General features: G+C 42.1%; 1 protein-coding gene across 6 annotated transcripts in view; it reads left to right on the top strand.

Moving 5' to 3' along the window:
- CEP295 (centrosomal protein 295) overlaps positions 1 to 23,885 on the top strand; it is a 35,253-nt gene extending 11,368 nt beyond the window's left edge. For 4 of the 6 annotated variants that reach the window (XM_081909512.1, XM_081909511.1, XM_081909513.1 and 1 more), the window contains 22 exons: positions 918 to 1,101; positions 2,502 to 2,651; positions 3,680 to 3,904; positions 5,035 to 5,141; positions 6,211 to 6,420; positions 6,878 to 6,993; positions 7,106 to 8,117; positions 9,046 to 9,223; positions 9,694 to 9,846; positions 10,205 to 10,420; positions 11,464 to 11,570; positions 12,482 to 12,629; positions 12,828 to 13,064; positions 14,482 to 14,615; positions 15,007 to 15,151; positions 17,003 to 17,661; positions 18,018 to 18,191; positions 20,231 to 20,351; positions 20,925 to 21,125; positions 21,576 to 21,675; positions 22,654 to 22,753; positions 23,560 to 23,885. In XM_081909512.1, the coding sequence (XP_081765638.1) occupies positions 918 to 1,101; positions 2,502 to 2,651; positions 3,680 to 3,904; positions 5,035 to 5,141; positions 6,211 to 6,420; positions 6,878 to 6,993; positions 7,106 to 8,117; positions 9,046 to 9,223; positions 9,694 to 9,846; positions 10,205 to 10,420; positions 11,464 to 11,570; positions 12,482 to 12,629; positions 12,828 to 13,064; positions 14,482 to 14,615; positions 15,007 to 15,151; positions 17,003 to 17,661; positions 18,018 to 18,191; positions 20,231 to 20,351; positions 20,925 to 21,125; positions 21,576 to 21,675; positions 22,654 to 22,753; positions 23,560 to 23,604 (4,722 nt within the window). In that variant the 3' untranslated portion in view covers positions 23,605 to 23,885. The remainder of the gene's footprint in view (positions 1 to 917; positions 1,102 to 2,501; positions 2,652 to 3,679; positions 3,905 to 5,034; positions 5,142 to 6,210; positions 6,421 to 6,877; positions 6,994 to 7,105; positions 8,118 to 9,045; positions 9,224 to 9,693; positions 9,847 to 10,204; positions 10,421 to 11,463; positions 11,571 to 12,481; positions 12,630 to 12,827; positions 13,065 to 14,481; positions 14,616 to 15,006; positions 15,152 to 17,002; positions 17,662 to 18,017; positions 18,192 to 20,230; positions 20,352 to 20,924; positions 21,126 to 21,575; positions 21,676 to 22,653; positions 22,754 to 23,559) is intronic. The other 2 variants (XM_081909515.1, XM_081909514.1) reach the window with 2 other exon arrangements.
- The last annotated feature ends 1,991 nt before the right edge of the window (positions 23,886 to 25,876 follow it).

Here is a 25,876-nt window from a genome sequence, read left to right as displayed (position 1 = left end):
TCACGCAGTTTTCAGCAGTTCCCCTCTCTGCCGGCTCAGGACCCAAGCCAATGTGGAATAATAAAAAAGTGTACCGTGTTGAAAATCACAATAGAATTAAGTCTATTAAAGAAATGAAGGCTTTAAAGCTAATGTAAAAAGCAAGTAAAATCTATGCACTTGTTTCCAGTGTTTCACTTACTTGGGGGTTGTCCTGTAGGCCTGACTTCTAGTGGGTACTAAGAGGTGACATATTAAAAAGCCCAACCCTTGTTCTCTCTGCTCTGTAACTTCAGCTTCCTGCATTTGAGATTTATTTCTTGTGGTTGTATTAATTCAGCAGATGCACTAGAAAGCTAGGATACTAAGGGGGAATAATGTGGGCTTGTCTTCACAGAATATTTAATGGAATTTTAATGTACCTGATGTTGTGGAGAAAGGAAACAATATTTCATTTTAAGTGGTAATTAACAAAATATGCCTTCTGAAATTCTACACTTAATATCTTCAAATGAAGCTGACGTTTGATAATGAAGTATGACTAATAAATGTCTGCATTTGATCTATAAATCATGTGCAGTAGATTACAGTCCCCCTTTTAAAGGAATTGCTGGTTGCTTTTAAAGCGGTATATTTAGCAGAAAACTCAACAACATCATTTGTACTTATTGAAATGGATAGCTTCCATTTCCCTGCCTACTGTTTGTGTGCACGCGCGTGCATATATTCAAACTTGTCTGTCCAGCAGAGTGTAATTTACATGAATAAATGCCGTTCCTCTAAAGTTAATTTTATGACCTGCTAACTGAGAGTCTTCAGAAAGTACCCAACATTAAGCAATCATCATCATAGCTTTAAAAGTATCTTTGCTGTGTCAAATAAGCTGGCTTGGCTTGCGTGACAGCTTATTAATAGGACATTTTTTTCTGCTGTTAAAGGACAGGGAAAAGCTAATGAAAGAGCTTGAACATATGCAGAATATGGACCTTGCACGCAGAAGACAGATTGTTGCCCAGATGCCATCTCAGTTGTTTCAGCCGCCCCACAAGCGTGTGGAAATCAGGGAAGAATGGCAGAGAGAGCTGGAGTGTGCCTTCGAAGACATGTATACTGGAGACAGGAGTAAGTATTTATAAGTGACTTTTGGACTGTTATGGGGAACCCAGAGATTCCTTTGCCGCTTATTGGAGATTGGAGTAATGTCAGGCAGTCTTCCCTGAAAGACACAAGCTTGCCCACCGTTATGTTTTACATTGGTTGAGCATATTCTCTATTGCATAGTCATTTTCCGAAGGGCAGTGGTGAAGCCCAGCAGGCCTGGCCAGTGCATCCCATAATCTGAATGCCTATTTTGGCATACACACGATGCTGTTCATTGGTTTTTCCGTGGCAGATTTCAGGGGGGACTTCACTAGACAAATGGATTAGGAGAAACAGGAAATTAGAAAACCACTGCTTTGGAAAGATCAATGATATAACCTTCTGTGTAGTCCCTAGCCAGTTCCATTGCTCTTGCACAGAAGCTCATCTTCCATTGAAAACTCCACACCAGCACAGATTGGGGGAATACTACTTTAGGCCTAGGGATGGGGAACCTGTGACCCTCCAGTTTAGGTTGGATTCCAAAGTTCCTTCCGTCCCAACCAGTACAGTGGTACCTCTGGTTACGAACTTAATTCGTTCTGGAGGTCTGTTCGTAACCGGAAACCGTTCTTATCCTGAGGCGCACTTTTGTGAATGGGGCTCCCACTGTGTGCACGCCTCGTATACGATTTCCACTCGCATCCCCGGGCAAGGTTCGCTACCGGGAGCAGCTACTTCTGGGTTAGCGGAGCTCGTAACCCGAAGCGTTCGCAAGGAGGATGGTTCGCAACCAGAGGTATTACTGTATAACTGATGATCAGGGCTGACAGTCCATCAACACCTGCAGGGTCACAGATTCTCCATCTTTGACCTACAGTTGAATATTCTCAGTTACTAGGATTATTTTAGGGCTGCTCTGGAATCGCCATATTGCAGCTTGCGCCCCCAGTGAACTAATTTTCACATATATAATACAGGACTTTATTGGACAGAGCATCCCAGATAACTTATTTATTTTCCCTACCATATGTAGTGTACTTTGTTTGTAATGTACTGGTTTAAACTCAAAAACCATTTCAATTTGGGGATCTCTATGGAGTCTTAGATTTGCATTTTTGTTACAAATGTGATATTTACAATGAATTCTGGCATCCATATTGCCCGTGTTGCAACTAGTTATTGACTGAAGTTTCATTACATGTTTCTTCACTGCAATATAAATTTATGTTAAGTGATAGTCATTAGTGGTAAGAGAAATAGTTGTTCTTCTGAATTGGTCTTTAGTGTAATTGAATACCTTGCTTCATGGCTTCACTTTCCTTGGCATTGTGTGATTAAAAAAACATTATTAAATGTCTACTGCTCACCTCCTCTGTAGTTGGAATTTTCAGTAGAGAATGTTGTGTATTGGTTTCATATGGTCTAATTTCTTTACACAGAAATGAAAGGAGACCTTATTTTGCACCTTGACCCACAGCCCTTGCCAAGTAGATCTCAAGATGATGAGCTGGAACTTTCCCAGGAGCCAGGTTCTGTGTTTGAGGTGCCACCAAGTTTGTCGGATGAGGTGAAGGACAGTGAGCCAAGTAGTAAGAGAAAACTTGAAAACTTGATTCTTATTAATTAATATTCACTTAGAAAACAAGTATGGCCTATCAGTTATAGTCACTACTGGATATAAGATGGTATAAAGCAGTTGTCAAATGATAAGGATAGAAATAAACATTGATGCATATCTTGCCAAACACTGGCATATGAGTTTGGATGATACAAAATGCTAGTCATACTTGGAGTAGCCCTATTTGAATCAGTAAACTTGAGAAATTTCAGTGGGTTGAGTTGGATCCTGCTCAGTGGTTTAACCGTATGACCTTGGGGAGGAATGTGTAGTTTGGTGGCACTGCAAGAGATTAAGAGTGCATGTGGCAGTGTAGAGTACTGAAACATTTCATATTTGTAACAAGAAATAACGATTGACCTGGGTTAGCAAACTTAAGCCCGTTTCATGAGTTTGTAATCTGTTCAAAATTCAGATCCTTGGAACTGGGACTCCAAAGGGTCATTTAGTCCAACCCCATGCGATGCAGGAATCACAGCTAAATAATCCATAACAGATGGCCGTCCAGTCTCTGCTTAAAAGCCTCCCATCATGCAGAGCACACCACCTTGCAAAGTAGTCTGTTTCCACTGCCAAACAGCTATTGCTATCAGAAAGTTCTTCCCTATGCCTAGTTGGAACATCTTTTCTTACCATTTGAATCCATTGGTTTGGGTCCTACTCTCTGGAGCAGCAGAAAACAAGCTTGCTCCATCTTCCATGTAACAGCCCAGAGATATTTGAAGATGGCTGTCATATCACCCTCTCAGTCTCCTTTTCCCTCAACCGTCCTTCCAAAGGATTAGCTTCCACACCTTTAATTATCTTGGTTGCCTTCCTCTGTATATTCGTCACTTGAAAGTGACTCTGGCCTATGCAGGTCCTGTCCAGTGATGCCAGGCCTTTACATATTGACCGCATTTGAACGTCGCACCAAACCATGAGTTGCATGGGTTACTCTCTTGTAAGAACAGCTTCCTTGGTTTTCTTGCTCATGTGTGTACTTTTGGTTTATTTTAGGTAGTGAAATTGAAAAGCCACCCGAGCCTCAGTCAAAATTGGCTCTTAAAAAATTGCTAAACAAGATCAGGAACCAAAAAGACCATTGGACAACAGGAAGTGAACCAGAAATTACAAGTGAAATTGAATCAATTGAATCTGGAACAATTTCTAGTAGAGAGAGAAGATTATACGACTCCGAATCTGAGCCGGAACCAAAGAGTGATCCTGTCTCTGAAGCCAGGGGTATGTTTGTGGCGGGTGTGTGTGTGTGTGTGTGTTTGCATTTAGGAATTAAAACTGACCATGATGATGATCAGGATTCAAAGAACTGTGAAACTAATTCGTGAGCCAAAGGGGATGATGATGATGATGATGATAATTATAATTATAATAATTTATACCCTGCCCATCTGGCTGAGTTTCCCCAGTCACTCTGGGCGGCTCCCAATCGAGTGTTAAAAACAATACAGCTTTAAATTAAATATTAAAAACTTCCCTAAACAGGGCTGCCTTCAGATGTCTTTTAAAAATAGGATAGCTGCTTATTTCCTTGACATCCGATGGGAGGATGTTCCACAAGGCAGGCGCCTCTGCTGAGAAGGCCCTCTGCCTGGTTCCCTGTAACCTCACTTCTCGCAGTGAGGGAACCACCAGAGGGCCCTCGGAGCTGGACCTCAGTGTCCGGGCTGAACGATGGGGGTGGAGATGCTCCTTCAGGTATACTGGACCGAGGCCGTTTAGGGCTTTAAAGGTCAGCACCAACATACTGGGAAACATACTGGGAGCCAATGTAGGACTTTCAAGACCGGTGTTATGTGGTCCTTGCGGCCACTCCCAGTCACCAGTCTAGCTGCCGCATTCAGGATTAGTTGTAGTTTCCGGGTCACCTTCAAAGGTAGCCCCATGTAGAGCGCATCACAGTAGTCCAAGTGGGAGATAACCAGAGCATGCACCACTCTTGACAAGACTGTCCATGGGCAGATAGGATCTCAGGCTGCGTACCAGCTGCCCTGGACACAGAATTACTCCTACACCACGTCAAATAACATTTTCCTGCCAGCAGAAAAAGAAGCTAGATAGGGAACTGGGTGAGGATATAAACCCCTTCTGTGAGCTGAAACACATCTTTGGAAGCTGACTAGCAGTCAGTATGACTCTCACAAATTATAAGATGACTTTATATTTAATTTGTTATCAAAAGAACTAAGGCTATGCTGTATTTTGTGTGTGTTTAGATTGTAAACTGCCCTATGATCTAAGATGAAGGCTGGCATAGAAATTAAAAGAATAAATTATATAAAATGACTCAGGGTCTAACATAAGTAACTATCCTTATTTTACTACATATTCATGTTTTATGTGTATCTACTTAGAACTGCCACAGATACTGGACCAAAGTATTGTTGCTGGAAATGTAGTTCTAGATCACCCACAAGAACAAGCAACTAAACTCAGAAAGGAAGCAGAAAGACAAAACCAGGTATAACTGTTTTTCAGTCTACAGCAGTGCAGCAGTTCCATTATGATATGCCAGTGTTGTCCCTCCCTCTGGGGGTGTGTGAATAATGAAGAGCAGAGTATAAATTAACACCAATAAGATGGGGCACTTAAATCACTAGTGTTTCGATTTCAAATTACAGGAAACTGAATGTCAGAAAACTCATTTCAAGAACAATTAAGGCTAAACGTCAGGATAATGAAAAAGTATGAAACACAAAAACACACGGCTGTTTCCCACAGTGACCTGCACAATAGCTTTAACTATTCTCTACACCTGGGATGGGAAACCTTTTTGGCCTGAGTTTCCACTTCTGGACAGCCTTCCAGGGTCAGAGGCAAAAGTGGGTTGAGCCATGAATGCAAATATACCTTTGTAAAGTACCCTGTTTTCTACACAGGCACCTCTATCCTCCAGGCAAGCAGTTGTCAGAGTTCAAGGGCACATTGCAGCAAGGCAACAACACACAATTGGATGGTTTGGGAGGGGTGTGTGGCCTGCCTCCCCCCTGCCCTTCCTGAGATTCCTATCCCTGCTCTACTCTGTGGGGTGAGAGGAATGGAAACCTACACAATTGATAGGGTTCTCTCGTTTCTTTCCTTCTGACAGCCAAGAATAATTGCTAATGTAAGCTTGTACTTGCATGGTTTCAAACTTGTGACAGTCACAATGCCCGGAATGTATAGAAGTCAGTCTTAAATATCGAGTTAACTTCAATTTAATTTCTAGGTTTCACTCTTCCTTTTCTTAGACTTCTGTGATCACATACGATTGCAATATCATACAATTCAAAGCTGTATTGTAAAGTTATGGGTGTTATTATTTATTTTCAGTGTTGTTTCCATAGAAAGTTTAATTACATGGATTCAGTGTAGTTTTTACTAATTACAAGAATCTCTTGATGACTATCTATTTTATGATTCTATATTTTATCCAAATTAATACTTGTGATAAATGTTGTTCTGTGAAAGAATTTATTTAATGGGAGGTTCATTGCGTACCATGGATTCCTTCTGTAACTGACATACGGAATTGCTATTCGTTTGACTAGATAGAGCACCAAAAGCAACAGCAGTTGGCATTGCTTCAGCAAATTGAACAGCAGAAAAAACGTCTGGAGGCTGATTTTCTGAAGGCTCAGATGCAGCACCAGGAGCAGGAATTTAAAAAAGAGCAAGAAATGAAAGATCAAGAATCCCAAACGGAACAAGTGGATATTAGGGTCCCCTCTGTACACCAGCAGCAGGAAGTACAACATAAGGTGAAGGAGAAAAGTTGTTTTGCCTGACATAATGCTGGATTTGCTAATTCTGTGGCTGTTCACATCATACTAAGCCATAGATGATGCTTCCATGTGAAAATGAAGATCACTCCTGCCACCTCATGAGCAGGAGCAACAAACCGCAGTTCTTCCCTTGAAATGGTTGATTCTGCTCAAAGAGACCATGATTTATAAGCCAGTCATAAGCCTTTGCTTAAGATCATGGTTTGTTTGGAATGAAACAAATCATGACCCCCAGTTTGGATGTATTTATAAGGGTGGGTCCACACCATACATGTAAAGCATATGGCTCAAAAGAAAATCCACCTCAGTAAATACTGTCATATTGTGACCGCTGTTGGCTTTGAAACAGAAACTAACTGTTCCCCACTGAACTGATTCAAGTGATTGCCTGTTGCACAGTGCTTGATATTTTCTTCATTTAATTTCTCTTTAGCTTGAAAGAGCCATAGAGCCACAGGCAGCCAGCAGTTCTGTAGAGGGTGATCATACAGAGGACGATCATATACAGATGATTCGCGACTATCAGCAACGCCTTCTAATCCAAAACAGGTATTTTTCTGTCAACACAAGAGATTCCTGGCTACCTGTTTGATGCTATCTTGGCAGTGCTGCTCCTGAAAAGTGTTACCTGCTCAAATATATAAATATATGTCTCTTTTAGGATGCACAGAGAGTCGGTCGAAGAAGCCAGGAAGCGTCTGCATGAGTATCAGAACAAGCTGAAACAGAGATACCGCTCAGTTTCTGCATCCTTCTTAGGTCCTGCTAACAGACGTACACAGCAAGATTCTGTCCCTGACGCACCATCACAATTACAAGGATATCGTGGTTTGCAGAGAGTTCATCTAGCAGCAGACCAGCCATTAGGGACTGCTCCTGTACAAGAGTCAGCTGAGCATTCAAAACCACCTTGGATGTTGGCAGTGCCATCATCAGAGCAGGGGGGAACAGAACAACGGTTTGATGTGGGCAGCGGGCATGTATGTACTCTGGAGGACCAAAGGCTTTTTCAGTTGACACAGGCTTACGGTTCACACCAGCAGAAAGAAGAACCGGGTGCAGTGGAGACACCTTCAGCACAGCCATTGGAATTTCACAGCATTCCAGAATCATTAACGCTTAAGTCACAGGACACTTCTGTTACAACTCAGCCGGTGGCTCAAACACAGCATGCCCCATTCACTTTCCCTGTGGGCAGCTCTTCTGTGTCTGCAGAAACACTCTGGTCTGATAAACTGACGTCTCATGCACCTTCAGCGGAGAAGATTCTCCTGCCAGCAACCTTAAAGCACCAGCACAAACCTCCCGAAAGTTGGACAAGAACAACCTTGGAGCAAGCTAACCTCCCTCCTTTGCAGCCCCTCTCGTCTGTGCTTTCCTTTGTTTCTAGCGAGAGTCGAAAGACCCAGGAATCCTACGCGTTAAAAAATGGAAGTGGATCCGTTCCCGGCTATTCTGATATAGTGGAATTAAGGGACAGAATGATGTCTTCCTCTGAGAGCATTCAAGCTCAGCAAGAACACTTGAAAGAACTACAAGAGCAGCTAGATAAGCAAAGGGAAGCTCTTCTTTCTCGGCAGAAGGTACAAGAGGACTTGCTCCTGAAAAAGCATACTCAGCTGAAACAACAAATGGAACAGCAGCAGGAAGCTTTAAAGGAGTTTATTAAAAAGGTATGCTTTAAATACATGGCGTGAAAACATTTTGACTGTTCTTCAGTTTAATTCAGAATGAGAACTTTTCTCTGATTTGTTTTCCTAAACTTTGAGTAGCTGCACTTTCGTTGCCATCGTTTCAGTCAGCTCTTGTCTACAGATTTACAATTTATGGAAATTATGAAGTCTGTTTTTTAGGGGGTGATATTTTGGGAAGCACTGAAATGTATCCTAAATATTTCTGTTTATAAGTATGTGAAGAGTATAATTTACCATATAATTTTGGCATATTAAATTTTAAATGCCTTTGTTCAAACAACTACTGTGGCAGCAATGTGAGTTGGCTGTAACAATATTTTCAAAGCACAGCTTTTGAAAGTATTTCACTCATAACTTTGGGAGAAATTTCATTTCAAAGTTATTTCAGGCCTCAGAACAAATTTCTGCTTCTCTCTCTCACCCACACACTTCCCATTAGCTCTATTCTTGCCACAGTTTTAAAGGAAAATGTTCCTCCCTTCTTCAGTGTATTAACGGAAGAGCATTTTTGCAATCGTTTTTTAATCTTAGCTTTTTTATTCTGAATCATCTCTGTGAACATAACTGAAAGTCCCTGGAAAAGAGGCGACATGCGCAGTTCAGTGGTGGAGTGCATCCTTTGCAATTTGGAGATCCCAGATTCAAAACTTTTAATATTTAGTTAAAGGATCTAGCCTCTTTCTGGCAGACACACTCCTGGGTAGAAGTAATAAGGCTGCTCCAGTTCTATGTATAGGTTGCAGTTTGGTGTGCATTTGCTTGGGAGTAAACCCCATTAAACACAGTAGAACTTATAAGTAAGCAACCATAGAATTGGTCTAAATATCTAATCATCTCTTGGATGTGTGTGATGCCTTACAGTGGGGAAAAATGCTTGTGTTTAGGTACTCTTAATTTCTACTTATAGGCAGGACAGTCCAGCACATGCAGAGATATGACAGAGCAGCGAGAGACTGATGACTTCCGTCTGCTGCCAACACTAGGAGCAAAAGACAGCAACCAAGAAATGGTTCACGTCGCTGATATGAGCAGTCATGCTGAAAAGGACATTTTGTTTCATAGTGTTCGTCCAAATGAACAGATCGGTAAGCACCTTTTGTTATGTCAAGTTAACCTGCTTTTGTGTCTGTTTCGAGTTCCCTTCTTCCTTCAAATTGATCTGTTTTCAGACTTGGAACAAAATATACTGCACAGCTCTCCAGAACTCTTCATCAGGGATTCTAGGATGAACTGGCTGATCCCATTTTTTAAAAGAGGAAAGCCTGACTGCTACTCAGACCTATTTCATGCCTTAAGTGAAACACAGGTTTTCAAAAATGGGGATCAGAATCCCAGGTGTAACCTGATGCCTGCAGGCACCTACCTAGTAGGGTAATAGTATTTATTTCCCAGCCATGGAACAAAGGTAAGTATTGTTTTCCTTGGATTGCCGAGAGAATGACATGCCTCAGGCTGAGTAGAAGTGAAATGTTAACTGGGGATCTCTTAGTTTGTAGCTCAGTGTTCCAGCTGCTATATCAGTTGCAGGTCACCTGAACTTACCTTTACTTTACAGAGCGATTTCAAGACACCTGGGGAAGAGAACAGACATGGAGACTTTCAAAGCCGCCTTTGTCAAAAATAAAGCTAGGGCTCGATTTGGAACAGCATGAACTTAGCGCTATACCAGAACTTGACACACCACGGAGTGGCAGACTTTCCTCTACAGGTAAATTGTAAAAGTGTGGGGTCGATCAGAAGTTCTTACATGCTATGGCTCATCCTCTCTTGCTGTAAAATCCCAGAGCTTCTGACCTTTCCTAGACTTATCAGAAATTGCGGAGCATAATTCCTAGGTAATGATTGGCGAACAAATCCAATATCCTCTCATTAAGTAGTGCTTAGAGCAGAAGGAACCTACAAAAATACGGTATTGCCACTACAAAATCTGTTCGGGCTGCACAGCAGCAGAATCAAGCTGCTTTCAAAAGGGATCCTTTTTTAAATCTTCCAATTGAAATAAGGTATTTTAAAAGTTCAGCCAAGTATTGGTTTTACTTCTAACAATTGGCAATTGACACTTGCAGGTTACAGAGAACCTCTTACTGGGGATACTTGCCAGGCTTCAAGGGCCCATAAGTGGCAGTCCAGCATCAGTCTAGATGAAGATCTCCATGAAGAAACAGATTTATTAAGAATTATTGCGGATGGCCAAGAACCAAGTTCTGATGAAAGTGAGATCCAGTTCAGTGAATTATGGTGTGAGAAGTCAGCGATGGAAGCCAGTGGCTTGTGTGACTCAGGTTTGCAATCTGCCTCATCAAACCTAATGATGATAATGTTAGCTTAAGCCAAATATTGTGTCTGCTTTATATTAGATCCATGGAAAGCTAATGTGCCACGGCACTGAATCTGAAGAAACCCTAAGCTCCAAGGGGAGGCCATTACATAATAGCTCCCATAACAAGTTGATTCAATTTAGTGCATGGGTAATATAGCTGAGAGCTTCCTTTGGTCTCCAGCAGAACACCTGATGGCAACACCGTGCTCTTCAATCACCCCTCTTGGTGCCTCTTAGGTCCGCTTGCCCCGTCAAAAAAATAAAGTTTTGTTTTGTTTTTTTAAAAAAACACCTTTTAGATTTTTTGGGGGTGGGGAGGCATTCTTTTGGGGAAATGGAGTTGCCTGTTTTGTTATCTGTGTTTTATTTGCTTTGGTATGTGTAAGTGTTTAGTCCAGTTTTAGGAGGTGGGTTCGTCTGGAAAATGGGTTTGTTTTTGTTTCTATTGATTTATTTAACCAATTTATATCATGTCCTTCCTTCCTCATAAAGCAGACCATGTTGCAACAGTGGCAGCAGTTTCTTAGTTTTCCAGATGTGCCCCCAGGCCCCCAAAGTTTGGGGACTTCTGATCACCAACATGTTGAGCCGAAGCTGTTTATTGGCCTGTTATCAAAAGCAGCACCTTGATTTTCATCCCTAAAATCAAACTGATAACGCCATAATGTATTAAATGGTTATTAGAGCATTTTCAGCTCTGAATAAGTTAGGTTTTCTTTCTGTCCTGGTATGAATCATTCTAAGTCCCTGAGAGCACTCCTGTACTGCAGAGCAGTAGCTGGCATTTCCAAACAAAGTCTATGAAGGACGTGCTCTTCTGTGTGCAGCTGAGATTGCAACATATGAAATGGGAGCAGAGCATGTACTCTCTGATAAATGGAAGCAAACCTGGGCAGAAATGAAGAAGTGGGAATGGCTTATGGAATAAAACCTGTTCAGATTCATAAATGTTTGCTGTTTTCCTACTCTTTCTCATTCTGATTTATTTTATTTTTGTGTGTTCAGCCCACTCCTGCGAACTCCGTCTTAGAGATCGAGGCTTACCAAACTCTGATGATACTGGAAAGATAATAGCTACGTATCCTGATCCTTCATTTAGACCTGATTGTATGGTTAGTCACCACTGGGTTTTAACGTGTAATACACAGCATTTATTTTAAACAAGCTTGCTTCCTTTATTCAAATCTTCGTGTGTTTTTTTTAAAAAATAATATTATTAATTGGAACTGTTAATTACAAACTTGCATTCATACGTGAGTGCTGTTCATTCTTGGTTTTGCTTTAGGGAGCTCTGAAAAGCTCCGCTCTTCTTCTTTAACTTTTATACCTAGTTTTGTTTTGCAAAAGTTTTCTGGCAACAAAATACTAAATGGAACGCAGCACTGCTGAATACAGCACCAGTTGTGCAGTCTGCCTCCCTCATTTGTGGAGTTAAAATTCTGATTTAATTGTCCTTGACTATTAACAAAATAATCTGGAAAACAAGGCATTATATTTTGAATAGTATTACTTATTTTAAAAACCTGACGTTTACATCTCTTATACCGTATAACATTAGAAAAAGACACAAACCACTTTCCATTAGTAAATAAGCACGACTGTGTCTTGCATTGCTTCACTTTTCCTCTGAGAGCCTCTTACTTGGTGACTCTGTGATGAGAATTAGCCAAATCTGAGCGCCAAAAAGATCAGCTGGTCTGTGTGGTGCATGATTTGTAAACTGTTCTGGGAAGCAATACAAGTCTGAATTGAGAGCATGGTGATTTGTGATGTATGGTTACTGTTGGATGAATGCGTGAATGGAACGAGTGAATGAGTGAGTGGAATTTGAGTGAGTGAATGAATGAATGAGAGAGAGACAGAGAGACTTTACTGAGCAATGATGAGCCTGATGTGTACTGACAATTGAATACATGGAGGTTTTTACACTTGACCTGAGCTCAGAACAAAATGTGTTGCAATTCCGAGCACTTGGGGTTCTGGAACTCATAATCGTTATATTTCATATGTATTATTGCCTTAGGTAACACTTTCTACAGAATGGTGCCCTTCTTCATTAAGTCCACAGACATCTACACAACAGGTAGCATGTGGCTATTTCGCTTCATCTTCACTTTCTGCTACCAGCTTCATGGCCAATTCCAATCCTGACGGAAGTCTTGCCAATACAGGTGCATTTTCTTACAAACTGTAATACAATAGACTGGGTTTTTCTGTTTATTTTACATGGCTGTGTCCGACATGAAAGTGTGCTGTGGAGTAGTCTGAATAAGTTACACAGCGCTCTTAATTATGGATCGAACCATTTATTTTCTTGATTTGCATGGAATTTTTTATGAAGTTGAGCATGGTTGTGCTATGTCTTGCAGAGTCACATTCAGGCAGGAAACAACCGGGTCATTTCAGTTCTCCTTTCAAAGAGAAAGCAAATACTGCTTGGGGTCCTTCAGTTTCTCTGCTGTGTAAACAGGATGATCCTTCAGAAGCTCCTGGCTCCCATCTGTTTGGAGAAATGTTGCACTCGGATCGACGTAAAATTCAACAGATCATAGACAAATATACAAGAGATTTCAGCTGGTCATCTTTAAGCAACGTCTCTTCCCATGGTAATGTTAGTAGAAGGTGAAAAACAGCAAATTCAGAAGTATTCAGAGGGAATGAATTTGTATTTTTTTAAAAACTTAATTTTGTGCGCAACGTATTCTTCTTTATAGGGCTGGACAAAGGGGCACGGCTAAGGTCATAATACTATACCATAGCTTGATAGCATGAGAAATAGGAGGTATATCTGAATTTCACAGAACAAAGACCAGTAGAGTCTGCAACATGTTGATTCAATCAACCTCTTTTTTGATATAACCTCCCCACCCTCTTCAGCTTCTAGTTCCTTTTTGGATTTCCCATTCTTGTTGCGGTTTGTATTGTTGGTCAACAGTTTTGTAGCTATACTAAAAATGCATCTCTCTATACCCATTTCAATCTGGCTTCAGTTCTGGGTTTGGCGCAGAAAACCACCTTGGTCACCCTGATTGGGAGAAACGGGTGGGATGAGATGCTGACCTGTTTGATTCTCCTTAGTCTTTACACCTTGTGACTTGGAGCCTTGAGAGTTGTGGGGAAAGCCCTGTTTCGAGTCTTGCCAATGACTATAACCCCTATACGGGCTTACTGGTTGGTTATGGCACTCTGTCTCCTGGAAGTATGGCTGTCTTCCTTGTTGACAACTTAAGACACATTTTTTAAATTCAGGCCTTTGAGAGATTGCATAGGGTTGAGTATTACGGCTGTTGCTGCTGTGTACTGATGGAAATGTTTTTGCTGTATAGCAGAATGTGGAACCTGTGGTCCTGCAGATAAAGTTGGACTAGAACTCCCAGCAGCCCCGCCCAGCATGATTGACAGCCAGTGGTGTGATGAGTGTTTGTACTCCCAACATCATCTGAAGGGTCACAGGTTCCCATTCCTGCTGTATAGTTTGGGGTGTTAAGAGTTTTAATAACCATGCCTTGGGGTCCTACAGGATTAAGGGCGTTTTAAACGTATGGTAAATTAATACATATCGTGGTACCTCAGGTTACATACGCTTCAGGTTACATGCGCTTCAGGTTACAGACTCTGCTAACCCAGAAATAGTACCTCTGGTTAAGAACTTTGCTTCAGGGTGAGAACAGAAATCATGCTCCGGCGGTGCAGCAGCAGCAGGAGGCCCCATTAGCTAAAGTAGTGCTTCAGGTTAAGAACAGACCTCCAGAACGAATTGAGTACTTAACCAGAGGTACCACTGTATTTTTAAATGATTGTGACCATTTGGTACAACCTTTTAAATGTTGAGACTGCTGGATTGAGTGGAGATTATCTCAGAAGACCATCTTTGAAGATGTGAAAGCATTAAAGAGTGTTTAGCTGTTTTATTTTTAAATGCACATGCTGCCTCTTTGCCAGTGTGTTTGATGTGTGATGTGAAGCATACTGTTTTGGCAACAGTCGATTTTCCTTTTAACCTTTCGTTTTTGTTTTTTTAAGATCTAGCAGTCGATACTACTGACCTTGAGAGAAGTTTTCCAAATTTCCACCGTGAGCTTTTTAAGCCTTTGGAACCAAGACCTGACTTTGATACGCTCTCAACCTTTTCTCAGAACAGCAAGAACCTAAGCAAGGTATTTTTAAAAGTGTTTATTCCTACACATCACGGGTTATTACAGTTTAGAACTGATTACTGTTATTTTCACATAAAACCATTTCTGGTATTTATAGTGTTGAAGCAGTTTGTAATCTTACAAAATTCAGGGGAAGTAGGGGCAAGTCCAGGAGATTTTTTTCCTCCTTACCTGGTGGGTGACAAGCTTTAGCACACCTTACCCCTAGAGGTTAGGTCTTCACATGGCCTTCTTCTGTGGGAATGGGAATTATCTTCAGATTACTGCATAGCCATGTAAGATTCCACAGTGGATGTTATCAGTTGGCTTGTCATTTAACAGATATATTACTTGAAAGTAAAATTTGAATCTCTCAATTCTCATAATGTACTTGGTCTCTCTCTGTCCGCAGAATTCCACTTTATTGAAGAGCCACGAATTAACAGCTTCCAGCTTGGAAGAAGGAAGCAACAACCTTTCTCTTCTCAGTACAGGAAAACTCAGTGATATTCCACCAACGCAACAGAGTGGCAAGGAGGCAAAGGAGCAGAGTCAAGGTAATTCACAGGACAGAAACTGTTCTGGTTGCCGGTTAATGGAATCCAACAAACCAGCAACACCAAAAACTGGCTTATGAATATAAAGGACAATTTTACTAGAATGGGTATATAAACTCATAAACCTACTAAACAATAAATTAAAGTGCAATGTGCATAACTAAGCCTGGAGATACTCATAAACATAAAGGTGAAGGTACCCCTGACCATTAGGTTCAGTTGTGACCGACTCTGGGGTTCTATGGGCCGAGGGAGCCGGCGTTTGTCCGCAGACAGCTTCTGGGTCATGTGGCCAGCATGACTAAACCACTTCTGGCAAACCAGAGCAGCGCACAGAAACACCGTTTACCTTCCCGCCGGAGCGGTACCTATTTATCTATTTGCACTTTGACTGCTAGGTTGGCAGGAGCTGGGACTGAGCAACAGGAGCTCACCCCGTTGCAGGGATTCGAACTGCCGACCTTCTGATCAGCAAGTCCTAGGCTCTGTGGTTTAACCCACAGCGCCACCCGCGTCCCTACTCATAAACATAGACTGAACTAATGTCTCTCTCTTTACTATACCGGTTGTGTATGCAGTAGGTATTACTTTACATGGCTGGAGCAACCAAAGCGTTCTTCAAATAGTCATTTGCTGGAAGCGCTAAGCGATATATGTATGTGCGGTTGTGGGAAAACAACTCCTCACCACTCCCACGGTGTGTATACTTGGTTAATAGAATCCATCATCAAGTTGGGGTTCTTTCAGTAGAGTGTGGTCTATTTCTATTAATCCTTTAAGTTTGGATAAGTGGTTCAGTTGGGTTTGAAATCTTTTGACTTGGCTGAAACTCTTAATTGATTTTCTCAGTAAATCTGGTGCCAAAGACACAATAATGGTAAACATTCTTAGCATGCTGGTATGAGCATTTGATAAGATTAGTTGTTAACTCCTTTGATGTTCTGTAGCTTCCGGGACAATGGCGTCTGGCATTTAGAGACAGTCTCTCTGCCTGGCTAATCAGCTTCTGCACAGTCTTCTCTCATTATTAGAGAGAGCTTTATAAGGGAACTGCTATAACTCAGTGGGTGGTGCTGTGGTCTAAACCACTGAGCCTCTTGGGTTTGCTGATTGGAAGGTCGGCAGTTCGAATCCCCGCGACGGGGTGAGCTCCCGTTGCTCTGTCCCAGCCAACCTAGCAGTTTGAAAGCACACCAGTGTAAGTAGATAAATAGGTACCACTGTGGCAGGAAGGTAAACGGCTGTTCCGTTGCACTGGAAGCAGTTTAGTAATGCTGGCCATATCACCTGGAAAGCTGTCTGTGGACTAACGCCGGCTCCCTCTGCCTGAAAGTGAGATGAACGCCGCAACCCCACAGCCGCAACTTTGACTGAACTTAACTGTCCAGGGGTCCTTTACCTTTTACCTATTTACCTTATAATTCAGCAATTAGTCAGAAAGTCGGTCTCTGGCATCTCTAGTCAAAGGTTAAGATATAGGTGATGTGAAAGACGCCTGTGCCTGAGAACCTAGAAACCCGCAACCTGCCAGAGTAGACAGTATTTGGCTGTATAGTCAAGTAGTCTGAGCTTATGCAAAGTCAGACCATATGCCCATATAGCTCAGTACTGTTGACACTAACAGGCAGCTGCTCTTCAGGGGTTCCGGGAATCTTTCCCAGCCCTACTTGGAAACACCAGGATTTAACCTGCAATCTGTTGCATGCAAATCATGTACAGTATTGTACTAAGCTGCAATTAGTATCCTGTGTTTCTAACGAAGAAAGGGGAAAAAAATCACCCCACCTCTTCTTGAAATTCAGTTCTGCTTTGAGCCCGGTTAGAATTTTTGTTTTTGTTTCTCCATTCCAGGCGCCGAAGAATCGTTTGAACACCTACCTCTGCAATCTTCTTTAAGAGAGTTTCCACAGAGTGGTGATAAGTATGGATCCTTCAGCGCGGAGTCCGAACGAAACCTTGAAATGAGTAAAACTAATGGGAGCAGTATCTATATTGCACCTGAGAGCACACAGTGTGAGGAGCAGGGAAATGAGGAGATCACCACCCTTTATTCTTCCATTGAAAATTTCCGTAGTCCAAGCCTAGCAGAAGATGGAGGCTCATTTTATCAGCTAGTTCCGGATAATGGAAAAAGAAATAGTGCTCTTGGGATCACAGAGTCGGAGAAAGAAGAGACGTCAACAAAAGAAGAGAGCCTGTATTTTGCCGAATTACCCACTGCATCAACCGACAGCAAGTGTAATACAGTTACAGAAAAGGCAGCTATAAATGAGGATTTAGAAATTGATCTCTCTCAGTGTACTTTGCAAACTGTGGGAGATCAGAGTCCTCTAATAACAGAGACGATGCCGAGTTTGACTCCAGAAATGAACTCTAAGATCTCAGTGAGCCCTGTGCAAAATTCGGTGCAGCAAACTGGCAGAGTGCCAGATGCATTTCAGCAACCAAATTTGACTGCCACGCAGGCTGAAAGTTCACGTTCCTCTTTGTCAAGAAACGTACCAGTCTGGGTGAGTGAACTAAAACTATGAAGTAGCATGTGGTATCAAGTTGGGGCTTAGTCTGAAACTGTCCAAATCATGCCTTTCTTAGCATATTGATGAAAGTAGAGCATTGACCTAAATCGCAGAGAGCCAGCACAAGGTCTGCGGTTTACCTGTGAGCCTTCTGAAATGTCATCTGAGGCACCTAAGCTTCCATTGGGGTTTTTGAATTTTCAACAGGTGTAAAGGAATATTGAGCTAAATGTCAAGGTAGCTTGGCATCTCAAGTATGTGTGCAACAATACTGGTATGTGTGATGTCTGTGCAAATTATGTTAAATCATGCACATCCAAAACATAGCATTCTGTCATTTTAATTTCTAGGAATCACATACAGGGCAAGGGATTATGGAAGAACCCGAGTTGACTCTAATAAGCTCCAATGACATCAGCATTTCAGAATCAGATTTGGAATTCTTTGGACAAGCAGAGAGCAGAAAGGAGGAAACCGAAAACTTGTCTTACGTTGATCATTCTGAAGCAATAAGCTGTCCCATGGTAAACATTTTGGTTCTTCCCCCTCCCCAATAGACCCATTTTCTGTGGGTGAGGGTATTGTTGTCTTTACTGGTTTGCAGAAAGGGATAATCCGTGAAATTTAAATCACAGCATAGTTTGAATTTGCAGCATTTATTTATTTATTTATTTATTTATTTATTTATTTATTTATTAACAAACCGATTGCCTGCCCTTCCTCAACAGGTCCCAGGGTGGGTTACAACATTTTAAAGTTCAGAATTAAAAACAGTTAAAACATATTACATTCAGAGATGTGTCCTGAACCACCTGTCTCAGGTGTTGAAAGCCGGGGTCAAGAGGTGTGTCTTCTGCATTTGCCAAAAGCTGTATAATAAAGAAGCCAGAAGCACCTCGGTGGGGGTGGAATTCCACAGCTGCCACAGAGACTGTCCTCTCCTCTTTTTGGCCACCGCATCCAAACTTCTGAATGAGGTGGAACTACCAAGAGCCCCCTCTGCTGACCTTGACAACCAGGAGGGTCTGTAGGGAAGGAGACAGTCTTTCAGATATTTAGGTTTAACAAGATCCTAGCTACTAAACTGAACTTTAAGAAGGGTGTGGAAATATGTGCAATCTGAGCACACACCTAGCATAACTTAGGAACAAATGTGCTTTATAATAAAGATGTATGATGGAAGAGAGAGGGAGTGTGCTAGAGAAATCTTTAGCCTATTGGGTTTTAAGTGTGTGCATGATTGCATAGGTGTGTTCTTGTCCTGTTTAGCAACTTCTTTGAGCTTAACCTCTCTCCTTCTTTGGACGTTTCTCACCAGCCCAGCAACAACCCGTGGACGAGTGCACAGAGATCCTTTTATAGTAGTAATAATATAATAATTTTTATTTATACCCCGCCCATCTGGCTGGGTTTCCCCAGCCACTCTGGGTGGCTCCCAACCAAATATTAAAAACACAATACAGCATTAAACATTAAAAACTTCCCTAAACAGGGTTGCCTTCAGATGTCTTCTAAAAGTCAGGTAGTTGTTTACTTCCTTGACATCTGATGGGAGGGCGTTCCACAGGGCAGGCGCCACTACTGAGATCTCACATGTCACAGTGAGGGAACTGCCAGAAGGTCCTCGGCACTGGATCTCAGTGTCTGGGCTGAAGAATGGAGATGCTTCTTCAGGTATATAGGATCGAGGCCGTTTAGGGCTTTAAAGTTCAGCACCAACACTTTGAATTGTACTCCGAAACGTACTGGGAGCCAATGTAGGTCTTTCAGGACCTGTGTTATATGGTCTTGGCGGCCGCTCCCAGTCACCAGTCTAGCTGCTGCATTCTGGATTAGTTGTAGTTTCCGGGCCACCTTCAAAGGTAGCCCCACATAGAGCGCATTGTAGTAGTCCAAGTGGGAGATAACTAGAGCATGCACTACTTTTGCACAGTTGTGTGTATGTGGCCAGCTGTGGGAGTGTGAGAAGTTGGGCCACAGATTCCGGCACTGCTATTCCTTAGGGGGACTTCATTAAAATTAAACAACAGATTGGAATGACGGAGCGAGGGGAGGAGTAGTCATTCCCACCTATTCAGTATGGATCTATGAGAATCCTTTGAAGGGGCATTCAAGCCTTCCATACTTTTGCTGTTTGTGGGAGTTAAGCTGCTTTGACAAATTCCATCTCTTTGCACCTTCCTGTGCTTGTGTGTCTATTCCACCCTTTGAGCCTTTGCTATACAGTGTCCAGTACACACAATGTTTATGTTGTTTATAGGTTCCCCCAGTAAGTTTTTTCCTACAGCCAAGCCACCGGAAAGCGACATCAACTGGGGCTTCTTGTGGCTTCTTATGCTGTTCTGTACATGCTTGGAGTCCTTTGTGTTAAGAATCATCGCACTGCTTGAGATCAAATTCGTATCTCAAATCCCCTGAATTCCAATTTAAAACACAATTTCTACTTCGATTTGGTTTTTAAATTTTTGCAGTTCCTTTTGTAGCAGTACTTTATTCCTCGTAATGAAGTGACAAAAGTTTACGATCATCACGTTACTTATTACAGCCAATTTTACTCTCTTAGCAGAGCAGAGAATTTTTACCTTTAAATTCAGAAGTGGACAACTCCATTTGCTCTCAGCCTGACTATCCAATAGCAGCTTGCAGCACCCAAGAGGATTCTTGTCAAAGCTCCAAACAAGAAGGTAGGTGTGCAGTAGTTTCAGCAAAAGGACAAGAGCTGAGGCAGCGTATCAGCTTACGTCAGGAAAAGAATGATGGATGCTTAGCTAATGATTTATCCATCTTTTCAGGAGAGCATCCTTCTAGGCCATGTCAAGACCCGAAAGGCACAGAGCTGTCCTCTGCAAAGCCTTTATTCGACATGTTCTCGCCTTCTTGTGGGCAATAAAACATTGTTTTTAGTGCATTCTGAATTAACTGATTATATCCCAGTCTAGAAATCTACATACTTTTGGCTCCTTTGGTTGCATTTTCTTCCCATCTGTAGAAACTGGTTGGTGAGAAAACATGTGTTTTGCCCTTCATTGTTGTGTGTGTCTGAAAGGCATGGCTTATGCTCACCAATGGGCCTCTTAATGTTTCAGTTTAATTATTTTCTTCTTCAATAAGCCGAGATACAATAATTAGATCTGTGAAAGTTTAAAAGCTGTCGTGGATATGTACTAAAAACCGTACTCCCACATGATGTATGGTAAATGAAATAAGGTCTCTCAAATAACTTCCTGAGTAGAGGTTTCACCTTCCCTCCCCTACAGCACTGCAGCCAGAGTTCACGTCCGTCACCGAGAGCTTGCAGGAAGCGTTTTTCAGGCGGAAGAAAGATTTCATTGAGAGATCCTGTAAAAGAGTAGAGAAGATCAAAAATAGAAAGCGAAGTTCTGAAAAGCCTCCAGCTCAGGGATCTCAAGAGAAAGAAGTACATCTTCATAAACCAAGAGAGAACTTGTCGCCTCCTGGTAATTATATTAGCAAGCCATTCAGAGCTTTAGAACGGGGGACAGAGATAACAAGCAAGGAATGGAATAGGCCGATATGTTTTCTTCTCCTAGTTATTGTTATTAAGGGCCCTTTTCCCCTTGAAATACTCAACCACTTCAGAGATGCTTTACAAAGTATACCGCTCACCCTGGGTCCTTATAGAACAGTTTATCAGTTCCTGGGGAGAGTGTTATTGCTTCCCATGGGCATTTGATCAGCTGCTAGGAGAACATGATGTTGGATTTAGATGGGCCATTGGTCAGATCCAGCATGCTGTTGTTATGCCTTCCACAGTGGTTAAAATTCAAGCAGTCCATTTCCTATTCCATTGTGAATAAAAAATATATAGTTGCTCTGGGAAAAACACTGCTTATTGTATGTGGTCTCATGAACTTTGTTAAACTTAGTGTGTTCTGATTAACTCCAAGGTGCAGCAGCTGCTCATTTGAAGAAAGTAGAAGACTTTAAAGTGTGTTCCACAGAGGACAGGAAGGCAGCAGAAGCACAGATGTACCAACGCACTTCAAGGTATTGTGGGAGCCATTTTGGGCAGAAACCGAACTAGTTTAGCTGATCAGGCTACTTGATTTTTGCTTGAAGAAGGCCTGCCTTTTACTTTGAGAAATAGATGGATTTCCCCCTCTCCTCCTTAAAACAAAAACATATTATTATTATTATTATTATTATTATTATTATTATTATTATTAATTTTATTTATATCCTGCCCTCCCCAGCCGAAGCTGGGCTCAGGGCGGCTAACAACAATCAAAATAGTCCAACATTCTAAAAACATTCATTATAAAATTAATTAAAATCAAATTAAGATCAAATTAATGGCAACCATCAAGCAAAATTCTGGGCAGATTGCCAGAGGAGGGGGTCAGGCTGTGCCCTGACCAAAGGCCTGGTGGAACAGCTCTGTCTTGCAGGCCCTGCGGAAAGATGTCAAGTCCTGCAGGGCCCTAGTCTCTTGTGACAGAGCGTTCCACCAGATTGGAGCCGCGGCCGAGAAAGCCCTGGCTCTAGTTGAGGCCAGCCTAACTTCTCTGTGGCCTGGGATCTTTAGGATGTTTTTATTTGCAGACCGTAAATTTCTCTGTGGGGCATACCAGGAGAGGCGGTCCCGTAGGTACATGGGGTGCATTCGAAAAACATCCAAGTTGGTTGGAAGACTCTTGCACTTCCCAACGTAGCAACAATCCTCAGCTGTCAGTCACAGGTGGGAGAGGTTGCCCATCTGTCAAAGACATGGCGTTGCAAGTCTCCAACCACCTCCCCTTTTAAGCTGTGCCTTGGAAATTTAAAATGGGAAGGTCTGGAGACTTGAAAAGCCTCATGCTCCCATTTCAGACTGAAACAAGAGCTGTCTTAAAGCCCCTCATTATTCATAAAAGTGCCTCATTATTCATAAACAGTGAATCTTACTATTTTATTGTCTAATCCCACTTCTGGAGAGTGTTTTGGGCAGTCCACTGCTAATGTGCACTTTTTCAAACCTTTGGGCAGGTTGTATAATAATCTAGCTGAAGTGAAAACCAGAAAGCAGGAGAGAGAGCGACGAGAAAACTATGCCAAAAACCGGGAAAGAGCAAAGGCATTTCAAAAGGTAAAATGCTTGCAAACTCCATGTGGTTTGGAAGCAGGGTTTTTTCAACCTGAGGCATGCATTCTCTCATGGACAACCTTGGGGGAGGAGGGAGGGAAATATCGGTGGTAAGCAGGGCAAGAAGTGGGTGGAGCAATAGGTTGCCTTTGTACAGTAGCCTACATTATTGCCAAACAAGAATTATACCCTGCACTCCCCTCCATCATGGCAAAAGGACATTGGGGTGTAGCCTGGGGAGTCCTGAAGAGTGAATAGAGAAACCATTCAGCAGGTATTTCTTACCTGCTTATTGCAGGAGTAATCCCAGAGTGCATGACAGCAGAAAATGCAAACAGCGTTTAAAATAATCATAACAGCAAAATCAGCAGAGCTCACAATGGCCTGAACAATTGGGAGGGTCTTCAGTTGATGCTGAAAACTCAGCTGTATTCAAAGAGAAAGGGAGTTCCACAGTCAGGGCACCTGCCTCAAGAATGCTCATTCCCATGTTGACATGTACAAAATGTGGCAGTCAAGAGGGCCCCATGGAACAGATGGGCAGGTCCATAGGGAAGAAGATATTTAGGGCCTAAGCTGTATGCACCGAAATGAAAATCAGCTGCTGCTACATTATTATTCTGTGAAATCTTAAGATTTTTGCAAGCATATGTATGACTTTTAAGTTAAAAATGAGAAATATTCTAGAGCTATTTATTAGGGAAAAGAGCCCATTGATTATCCTTGAAACCCATTGAGTGGGTTATGTGCATCTTATTTGCTGACTCTCCCTAACTTGACAGTTGACTTTTCCTCCCATCTCAATACAGAAAACATTGGAAAACCTAAGAGCCAGAAAAACAGCGAAAAAATAATGTGCTTCAGAAGGGACTTCCAGGTGGACTAATTCTTCGCTGCAAAGTAAAAAAACGACTCAAGGTCACCTTTGTAAATATATGATGTGCCAGCCTTATATATATTACATTCAATTCGGATAATTTGCCAATATGGCCAAAGCTGTATAGGGTGAATTGCCATATTTTCTACAATTATGACTTTTTAAATCAAGGAATGTTTTTTTAAAAAACTTCACATCTCCCCCCCCCCCCCCCGCTTTTGTATCACTTTGTTATTTATAATAAAATTTTAACATCTAGGTATTGAGTTTGTTTTAGCAATGGAAATACTTTATCTTACTTTTAAAAGAGGACTATGAAACTTAAAACATATTGCATTAATTTAGTGCATTTTGTTTTGTTAAACCACCACCAGAAAGTTAAAAGTCGTTGGCAGAACAATGAGAGTCACAGTTGTAACTAAAGGGGAGGTGGTAGTTCCTTTAAACTATCTTCTAATTCACTTTGGGCTTTCAGTGTGTAATGACCAGCACATGAAATGGGGCTTTAACCCAAAAGCAACTACAGTGGTACCTCGTAAGACGAAAAACTCGCAAGACGAAAGAGTATTTCGTTTTTTGAGTTGCTTCGCAAGATGAATTTCCCTATGGGCTTGCTTCGCAAGACGTCTTGCAAGTTTGTTTCCTTTTTCTTAAAACCGTTAATACTGAGGGTGCATTGCTTGAAGAGGCGGTGTGGTAGCCTTTTTTGAGGTTTTTGAAGACTTTGGGAATCCGTGCTTTGCAAGAAGAGGAAAAATTCACAAGACGAAAAAACTCGCAGAACGAATTAATTTTGTCTTGTGAGGTACCACTGTATATGCAAGCACCAACCACTTTTAAGAACAGCTCCCATCCCACCTTTTGGATACAGTGGTACCTCGAGTTAATTCGTTCTGGAGGTCTGTTCTTAACCTGAAGCACCACTTTAGCTAACAGGGGCCTCCTGCTGCATGATTTCTGTTCTCATCCTGAAGCAAAGTTCTTAACCCGAGGTACTATTTCTGGGTTAGCGGAGTCTGTAACCTAAAGCGTCTAACACTGGAACTGCCACCAGTCAGTCACTGATGACAGGCTGTAAGACAAAGTAGAGACCTGCTTCTGTCTGGCATCTTGGGACGGAGTAGTCCCAAGCAGCACCTAAACCCAGAATTACTGAAAATGGAAATCAGATTTGTGTGCTTTGGACCAGCCCCATCAGTAGAAATAACCACCTGCCCTTTCATGACATGAGGGGAGTTTCTTGTCAAGGGCTGTACTGGAGCAAGGGCTAGAGACAAAATAGAAACAAGCTGCCGGGGGAGGGAACAGAGTAATCTTACCAGATTACTCTAAACAGGTCAGTTAAGAAGGTCCACTACTGTACTTGCTTTGGGCTTTAAGCAAAGTATTCACTGTTCACTTGGAAGTGAACGTCTTAAGAGCCACAGCATGTAAGTGTTCTTAAGTGGGCTTAACATGTATGGACTCAAAAGTATGTCATTACTCTCAGCAGCTTCTGCTCTTTCCGTGGGCCAGCTGGGCTAACTACAGACATGGCTTGTTTGGCAGGGTGCTTTATATGCTAGCCCAGGGATCAGCAAACGTTTTCAGCAAGGGGCTGGTCCACTGTCCCTCAGACCTTGTGGGGGGGCAGACTCTTATTTTGGAGGGGGGGGAATATGAACAAATTTCTGTGCCCCACAAATAACCCAGAGATGCATTTTAAAAAGGACACATTCTACTCATGTAAAAACACACCGATTCCCGGACTGTCCGCGGGCCAGATTTAGAAGGCGATTGGGCCGGATCCAACCCCCGGGCCTTAGTTGTGCTAGCCTATCAGTCTCCACCTTCTTGGTATAGCTGCAAGTGAAGGGAGGTTAGGTGGGGGAAGGTGGAAACGTGAGGTTGTGGATTCTCCTTCCTTGGCCATCCCCTTTGCTTAAAAACCTCCATTTGCCATGGATGCTTTGAGCAGAGATTCCAGCATTGCAGGGAGGTTGGACTAAATGATCCTTCCCACAACTCCAGGTAGATAGCCAGTTCCAAGCTCAGTGGTTATGTTGCTGTGTCCAACAGCAGACCACGTTCAGATAGTTTTATCAATCCTGCATTGTACATGTAGATCAATAATCTGAGACAGCTTCTCACTGTGATCCCAGAATCTCATGGAGTGGTCAAATGGGTTGTATAGTGTGAGAAAAGTCCAGCATTTGTAAAGAAAAGGGAGAAGGAACGAACTCAAATAAGCACAAGCTGTATTAATACAG

This window comes from Podarcis melisellensis, assembly GCF_964234715.1.
Source record: "Podarcis melisellensis genome assembly, chromosome: 4".
NCBI classification, from domain to species: Eukaryota; Metazoa; Chordata; class Lepidosauria; order Squamata; family Lacertidae; genus Podarcis; species Podarcis melisellensis.
Note: the sequence above shows the minus strand (reverse complement) of the source record. Positions and strands in the feature narration are given on the sequence as shown.